The sequence below is a fragment of the Aedes aegypti genome, unplaced genomic scaffold (genome assembly GCF_002204515.2).
Source record: "Aedes aegypti strain LVP_AGWG unplaced genomic scaffold, AaegL5.0 Primary Assembly AGWG_AaegL5_hic_scaff_2152_PBJ_arrow, whole genome shotgun sequence".
NCBI classification, from domain to species: domain Eukaryota; kingdom Metazoa; phylum Arthropoda; class Insecta; order Diptera; family Culicidae; genus Aedes; species Aedes aegypti.
In genome coordinates, this window is record NW_018735657.1 from 1 (window position 1) to 9,220 (window position 9,220).

At 35.9% G+C, this 9,220-nt stretch overlaps 1 protein-coding gene across 1 annotated transcript; it reads right to left on the bottom strand.

Moving 5' to 3' along the window:
• Positions 1-7,225: 7,225 nt before the first annotated feature.
• On the bottom strand, positions 7,226-8,585 carry LOC110680948. The gene is made up of 3 exons (XM_021856728.1): positions 8,317-8,585; positions 8,062-8,256; positions 7,226-8,001 (listed from the first exon to the last, which is right to left on the bottom strand). Exons 1-3 carry the CDS (start codon positions 8,478-8,480, stop codon positions 7,551-7,553), a joined length of 810 nt encoding a protein of 269 aa, XP_021712420.1. The 5' UTR covers positions 8,481-8,585; the 3' UTR covers positions 7,226-7,550.
• Positions 8,586-9,220: the final 635 nt, after the last annotated feature.

Here is a 9,220-nt window from a genome sequence, read left to right on the forward strand (position 1 = left end):
GTAACTACTACATTTTCATTGATAACTAAACTTATCTTTTTTTCAATGTGAGCAGTAAAAATTTTGTTTCAATGTTCTTTACCTCCTGACACCACCTACGATACGAGCTGATCCTTATCAGCTAGTAGGTGGTGTCTACAGCAAGGATATTTAGCAGATTGAGGGCTACCTGGAGCTTAAAAAATGTAATTGAGAATTTATCTGCTAGATGGCGCTAGTAACAATTTCCTTCGGTTGTGTGTATCTTAAGATCCTTATCAATTAAAAGGTTGGTGGCTTCGGCATACCCAAGAAACATTTGCCTATTTTATAATCATTTATTAAGCAATTTTTCTCAACTGCATACTGAATAGTTGCTTTATTATATTACTTTTCAGCTGCTACGCCACAACATTGTTCAAGCAAATCTGGCGAATTATTAAGCTTCTTATCATTTAGTGACTATAATCATATATTGTAAATGATGTTTATTCAGGTTTCACTTAGCTTAATAAGGATTGATGATTTAACAACGCTAGTTTAACAAACTACATTATTGCAGTTTAATTCAGCATCATGTTGAACAACATTTTTAATTATTTCCAAGTGAAGCCTTTGTTCAGGCGTTGTTCACAACAAATTTGGAGAAGTTATAAAGCGTCTCGTTGTTATATTGACTTTATTCTACAACTTCAAAATCGCTTTATAAGCATTCATCTCAGCTTTTATTCAACTGCCACAAAATTGATTGAAAACAATAAAATTACTAAAAATAGCTAACACTGTATAATCAACTGCAATGTATACCTTTACCATGAATTATAACCACACTTTTTAATGATTACCTGAATACTGGATTCAAACTCGAGACCTCCCATCGTCAGCGGTATACTTGCCATCTGCGTCATCCTTGAATTCATATATCAGCCTTCCAGTGCCCAATATAAACCTCTTTGTAGCTGATTATTGATCATGCTTGAGCTTCTATTCAACAATACTAATCAACACGTGCTTGCTGATCAACAACTGAATAAGCGCATTACTTCTGCTGCTGTTCAGTACTGATGCGAGCTGAACTCAGTCGGCTATTTATAGCGCACAGTGAGAAAATTTATTTCAATGCTGGTCAAAATAAAGTTTATTCACAAAGTAAAAAACAGTCTGAAATGATTAATCGAATTTTCATAATAAGTTTAAACTTGTTAAACTTTAATTGAATTGTTAATCTAACTATACTAAAATTCATTTATTAAAAGTATAATATTTTCTACTAGTTAATATTTTAATTATTTGTCGTACTTTTTCCATCTGTTAAACATTATACAAAATATAAATAATTTCAATCAAATAATCCTATGCCAGAAGACTGATTCAAAATATTTCTAAACATAATTAAATATTGTATTGAGAAAGCATCAGTTTATTATTGTATCCAACATGTTTTTATATTTAGTAGTTAGTGGCGAATTCGCCAAGGGCGAAAAAGCCACCCAATAAAAGATAAATAAATAATATATTATAAGTTGAACTTGCAATACATTAGGAATACAACGCAATTTTTAGATATTTGTCCATTTTTCAAAATTTGGCTATGGTGTGACCTCTTTTGAAGGCTTCTTTTTGCTGAACAATGTGTTTAGTAATCGTTATTTTGGACTTCTTTGGATGACCTGCTCGGATGATATATCTATGTTGTATTAGGATTTTTATAAAATACCTATTCAGCTTTTGATCATGTTTCATGTTAAACATGGAAACAGCTGAAGTGCGAAGCAACAAAACGTTAGTTCGTCTCCTGTACATCTGTTTACACAATTATATTTGTTTTGGTGGAATATTGGGCTCTTTAAAAGAAGGAAAAATGACTTGTTCAACTCATTAGTAAAACAATCTTGAGAAGTCGGCAGAGATTCTTTGGAGAAGTTTAATAAGTGTTGATTCTACTATTATTCATTCCATGAAAAATGTTGAACATTGACTTAAATTTGGATCTAAATACCAATCTTCTCCAGCCTCTTTGTAGGGCATTTTTTCAGCTGTCATTCAATTATTCAACAATAATTAACTATGTATGTTTATTGTGGACATACTTGATGTAAGTTGGGGTAACCACTTTCATGTAACTGTTGCTTAATTAATTATTTTTTACTTCGATTATGCCTTAACACAATGTTATGGATTAGTAACTTTTCCGATATCAATAACGTCCGCAGATTTGATGATCACTACTATGGGAAAATTTAAATTTTTGATGTTTTTTATCCAATGTGATTCGACTTTACCCTCGTTGATCCAATTAAGGGTCCCATTTAACGTCCATGTACGTTAATCCATCATTCGCATTACACGTTCTTAGATTTGATTTGAAAAACATTTGAAACATTTGGAAAACTAAACATAAAAGACATAATATAGAAACTTAAAAGTAATGAACAATAATACTGTTTTTGCTTGATAAGAGCATACTCATATACTGTTATTCACAATTGTTTATAAGTTTACTAATCATGCTGGTCACATTTTAAGTATTAGAGACACTAAAACTTTTGTTACGATTTGTTGTTATCAATGTTCATAATGCTACTAAATTGATGGCTACAACTATAGAAGCTTTTAATCAGTCTATGTTAAACTTCTTATGTGTGTAGAACAAAGTACTTATTTGCAATTTTTTGGAGGTTTATTTCAGCTCTTATTCATAACACAAACTGCCAAGTGGAATAACAGATTTTTTTATAAGCGGAAATTAATTGTATTCATTAATGATTCAACTAAAAATTTGTTCAGCAATGGTTGCTACTAATGCAGCTTCGTATTCAAACACGTAAAGTAATCTAAAAAGCTACCAATTGTTCCTTGAGGTACCAATTGTTCCTTTGGGATAGCTTTTCAGTCAGTTCAAGGACTGTCTGGACGTGAGAAGTCCGATTGAGATTTTTTTTTTCGCAACCGTGGCATTTCTTTGTTTTTTAGGTTATTTCAAGACACACATGTTCCAAAAAAGACTGTCGCGAATAACAGATGGGTTATAAGTCATGACTACTGTCTCGCAGAATAGGTTTCAAAACTATAGTTTTTTTTAATCCGAAGTGTTGTGTCATGCAAAAGTTGCAAGTTTTTGTTGAATAATATTGGTGAAAATTTTTTAAATGAATCAGTGAATAAAATTATGAGTTAAGGGTCTTCAACTTTTTCCATCATACATTTTTGAAAAGCTGGCCTTTACCCCAAATCAACATTTTGAGAGGCTCAAATGCAAAGGGTGTAAGGGATATGGTTTTGCGTCTGTATTTTTGTGTTATATAATACCGGAAAAATTCTTCCATCTAAAGGCCAGGTCTTTCAAAACCTATTTGGGCTTTTGTAATATTGTTTGTTCTTGCCATTAACGCATTAGGTTTGGTGTTGTGTGTGGCTTAACTCTGGCTATAAAAACAAAATACTCAATCATGTTTTCAGGATAAAAAGGGTAAGAATTTATAGAACGGACAAAACTTATATGTGTACTTAAGAACAAAAATTTGAAAATATTATAAATTTTTGTGTAGTAATCTTGCGCGAAACTTCTGTAGACAGTTCACGTGAAAATGTTGTAAGAAAATATTAATGATGCGTTTGATAACTATAAGGGACCTGCTGAAACAATTACTGATTAGTATTTTTGGTTAAAAGTCATTTCATCACATTCTTGAATGAATCTTTGAAAGAATTCGAGTGAACATAGAGTTCACAATTATTATTTGGGCACACTAAAAGTTTAAAATACTCATACAAAAAACGATAGTTTGTTAATTAAACCCGTATAGCCTGAGTGAAAAGCACAAATTGCTAAAACCTCAGGCTCAAGCGAATTACTAACGGGATTTCAAATATTTTTTTGGGGTCGTATACTTGGTAACATATATCTTTTGGTCTAAAAAGTGGTCAGAGGAACTTGGTACGTTTGCCAACTTATCTTTTATTTATTTGCAATGGACAATAAATTTTAGTTTGCTAAATTCATTAGATTTCTTTGATATATTCAAACATTTATAGTGAATAGCATTGGCAAGTTTAGAATGTACTGGACGTGGCCACGGTCGACTGAATGCCTTGAGAACGGCCATGGGATTTGTTTGATACTAAACCGTTTCAATTACTTCGAAAATAAAGACCAAACATTTAATAGTTCACTAAAATACACATCACGTTTGGCACAATGTCAATACAAATTGGGTCATTTTTATTGTAAATTTGAGGCGTCCGGGACGTCCAAAAATGATCATTAGCAGGGTCAATCAAATGCAGGATACTTGGTTATCTAATTCTGCGTTTCTTCAAAATATAACGTGTGCGTTTTTTCTTAAAATTTCATGATCCGGTCATATTTTAGCCGAGTTCCGGGAATTATCTGTGAAATTTATGAAATTTGGCCTACCTACAAGGGCAATAGAGCATAGTACCCTTTTCAACCCGACGCTGACCAAGTGACTACTGGGATAACTGTGACGACAGGAACATTTTCCCGAAATTCCTTTGACATTTTAGAAACTAGGTACATATGTATAAAACTAATTCCCAATTGGAAAATATAAACAAACTTAATAGATTGTGATATTACACATATTCAAATTCGGAAGCATTTTGATCATGTTTCCCAATTTTTGTGAGTTTGGTCTGTTCTTGTTGTAGCCTTCGTGTGTTATAATTGATTAGAGGTTATAAATCAGGTATTAAAATATTAAGTAAGCAGGGATTCTGGTATTCAAGCATATTTACTTTGAAATGCAATCTTTTACACAGATTTAAAGTTCTGAAGCAAGCTTCTGAAGTTCCTTTCAAAATTCAACCGGGTGCATCTTGGGATTTGAGCTCAACACGAACGTCCGTACATAATGCACAAGCGTGTGCTAGAATAAGGGCGTAAGTCGCAATAATCGATTTCTTCTTTCATCAATCCTCTCTTCCTGCGAATAAAGGTGACAAGGTGGGGGTTTGTCAGCATTTTTTACTCAGGACGCAAGATTGCATTGCTTGCCTAGCGACCTGAATTGAAAAATGCTTAAAAAACCCGTATTTGGCCACCATTATTCAGCAGAAGACAGAAGATCGATGAAGAGCGAACTCGATCATGCCGACTTACGCCCTTATTCTAGCACCCGCTTGGATGTCAAAATAACTCCAGGCAACTCTCAGGGGGTGCGAACTGGATATCAACAAGCAGCCAGGCTGCTGTCAAGCTAAAATTTAAATGAATAATATGATCCGAGTATGCCTAGGAGTGTGTGGCCATTACTTCGTCACGCTAAAAAATGCTATACATTTTACGTGACACAAAAACTATCAACTGTTGAAAAAACTTTTACATGGTCTGATTAATGCGTAAGTTTGTTAGTATTTTAGTGAAATATATTTTTAACTAACATACGGTCCGAAACAATCTTTTCAGCTGATTTAATTGTCTGATTGCTTGCATCAAACTACAGAAGCTTTGTGTGAAGTATTTTGAATGTGCATCTTGAAATCGGTTTCCTGCGAGATAAGCAAACAAACTACGGTTAGCACAGGTAGCACCCCTCTGGAAGTTACAATGCAAACCACTAGCTTAACAACTTAATTAGAAAGAACAGCCTATGATCAAAAGAAGGGAAAATCAAATATGAAAATGTTAGCAATTACAATACCAAAAACATATCGGTATTGTCAGGTTGTCAATGGTGCGCACAATCAGCAAATTGCGGTAATTGGAAAGGGCAGTATCCTCAAAAAACATTTCAACTCAGTTTTCAATGATTTTGCCAAACGTACATTATGCCAAACGATCGTTATGTCAAATGGCTGTTCACCCTAGAAAAATCTGATAAAATATTCCGGTATACTTCCAAAAATAACTCCAGCGATTCTTCCAGGGACCAAAGTACGCAAATAAGCTCAAGCATGTCCCTTTCATAAGCAATTGGTTCTAGTGATAGTCGAAACTTATAGGGTTGATTGCCAATTTTTGCATGTATCTTAAATGCACCAGTTGCACGCTATCCGTATAAAGCTTTGATGTTGTTTTGGATGTTGAAGTACGTATGTTGCCTCTGCGTAGATGTTACCAAGACATTGAAATGCTCCGTTCTCTATAAAACTGAATTAGCTACTGTCTGGAATGAATTTACCATTTAATTCTAGTAAGTATAATAATTGCTTTATCATATTTTTTTTATTTTTTGAAAACTCAACTGGAACAAAGCCTGCTTCTTAGCTTAGTATTCTCATTAGAACTAGAAGAAAACGAATTATTCATGATTGGAACTTTTGCCGAAATGGATGATAATTTTATGAAATACCAAATCGGCGATCAACATTATCTGTATTTCATTGTATACCTAGATGGAAATATACAGAGTGTGCAAGCAAGTGCAGTGCAATAATTGGTTATCTACACTTTGCACTCACAAGACATAAAAATGAGAGACTTGACAATAATTATCAAACAACAAAAATATACTTAAAAATGTATTATCTTGCAAAGATCTTGTAACATCAACGAGCTACTAGATTGATTTGCAAATATCAAGTTTAATACTGATTTAGATGTTCCTGATACCATCAATGATTCTAGGAATTATTATACAAATTGCAATGATTTCTACAAGTACGTATTTATTTTAGGACACTAGAACAGTAATCTGATTCTAGGATATCCTTGTAAGATATATTGAATGAACTCACGTATCCTGGAACAATTTATATAGTAATTCATTGTGTTAAAAAATAATAACTTCGCTTTTCGAATTGCTTATAAATTTTTACTGAAATTCGTTCAAGAATTCTTCCAGTAAATTCTTTCGTAATTTTTCAAAAAATGCCACGAAAAACTCAGGCCTGGAACTCTATTAAGGATTCATCTTGAATTAACTTCCTTCGGGATTTCTGGACAGCTTTTTACAGAAATTAATTCAATGGTTTATCCAAAACATTGATCAATGATAAATATTTGTACATGGCTTCTTCCAGATTCCAGAGATTTCTTCAGAAACTCCTATGGAGATTCCACGATAAACAACTATAGAGATTCGTACAAGAATTTGCCTAGCATTTTCTACAGAAACTTCTTTAGGAGTACGAAGGATTAAATCCTTACAAGAATTATACTCTTAGGTTCCAGGTATAATTTCGGAATTCCTACAAAGATCCATTCAGAAATGTCTCAAGAGATTTCTACAAAATATTTGCAGAAACTCTTCAAAGGAAGTTCTCAGAGATTTAATGAGAAATCCTCTAGGAACTTTTCTATGCATTCCAGAAATGTCTGCCCTCCTTTTAGCAGGAGTTTATCATTGTCTATGATGTCTATGAATGCCTCCAAAGATTCTTTCTTGAAATCATTTAGTTATTCTAACAGTATCGAACTTCATAGTAAAACTATAGTTAAATCCATTCTCAAGCGAAAGCTCCATCACCATATGCCATAAACTATGTACAACTTTGGGAAAATGTGTGCATGTGCACTGTGTAGTACTGCAAAAGCTATAAGTGTATGTTGATTTGTGCAGAGAATTCACCCTGTGAAGGGTCAATCATCAATCAATCATTGTGCAAATTCAAACCATCAGCCAAACCGAACCAGCCTCCATCCAATCCGTTAAACAAAAGCAAGAAAAAAAACGCACACGCGCGACACTCACCTGATCGTTCGGTAGTAGGGTCGCCGCCGACAGGATCGCTTCCAGCTTGTCGATTTTGGCCATCCGGTCCATGGTGGTGTTGGACAGGATTTCGTCCATCAGCTGCATCGACTCGGTCAAGCTCGGCGGTTCGGAGTTCTTCGGTGAAAACGTGCCCGGTCCTCCGCTGCTTCCTGTGCCCGGTAGCGAGTTATCCGACGGCATGCTGTCCAGGCTCTGGTAGTCCTGCTCGATGACGTCGCAATCATCGTCGGAATCGCTCGCATCGCCACGGTCCCGGTCGAAGTTCTCCAGTTTGTCTAGCTTCTTCGCTACTTTGTAGGAGACGCGAAGTTTTTCCTTTTCGTCTTCCGTCAGGTCCATGTACCTAAAAAGGGTTGAGCGTTTTTGGTTTTTGAAGGTTTTCGGAAACTCCGACCAAAATTACCTCAACAACCGAATCTCGCGATTGCTCAGCACCACGTTCTTGCTGGCACCCTTCAGCTTCACCTTAAGGTCCTGGATCTCGGAGCGGACCTTGCGCTGCTTCTTGCGCATCTTGACGTCCACTGGGCGGATTAGCATCAAAATCTGCTCAGTGCACAGCTCCGCGAGCAGCTCGCGGAATTCCGCCTTGATCGATCTAGATAGGAATACATAAATCAGATTCGGAAACACCGGCGACAATCGAAAAATCACTCACGTGGCCATGTTGAGGTACAGCTGCTCGTTGATCAGTATCAGCACGTCTCCGGCGGCGTACAGAAGCATGTCGCGGGTCAGCGGCCTCCGGGCCCAGTACTTCTGGTCCCGTCGGTACACGTTCTTGAGCTGGTCCTTCATCGGGTTGACGGTGGCGTTGTACATTTCGCACAGGGTGTTCAGCGAGACGTTTTTCACCTTGTAGACCTGCTTGCCCTGGTCCTGGAACTGGAGCACAGCGTGGGCGGACTAAAAAGGAAATTTGTTGAAATATTAGATAAGATTAGATCTCTAATCACTCTTAAGAGTAATCCATTCTTTGGTTGGATAATGCTTCCTTGGAATTCTACTAACTCTATCCTAGGACATTATAACAATATTTTTTCAAAGAATGTTTACGGAGTTTACTTCAGAAATTCAGCCAGAAACTTATTTTTTCCAAAGAGTTCTTTATGCTGAAGATGAATCGAAGCCAAACTACGAATTTTCAAGAGACTTCCCTGGGCATAGAGTATAATCGTACCTGCCACACGATATACGAATGCGAAAATGGCAACTTAGGCAAAGAAAGCTCTGTGGAAGGTGGAGAAAGCTCTGAGGAAGGTGGAGGAATTGATGTTACATTTAAAACTTGCCCACAGTAGACCGGATATACCCCTGCATCTACGCCAGTTCATGAGAGGCATGGTCATTGTATGGCAGAGAGGTTTGCTTTTTCGTTAGTGTCATGTCTACCTATCTCGAATGATATTCCTTATTCTGCCTTATGACTCTGGTACCTTTTACTTGTTCGTACCTAAGGGATTTCTGAGCTATAAATACTGGTTGTTGTAGGAGCAAAAGAGAGAGGCTTCCCGGACTGTGGACAGATTAACATATTATTTTAATCTTTAATTACAGGATAT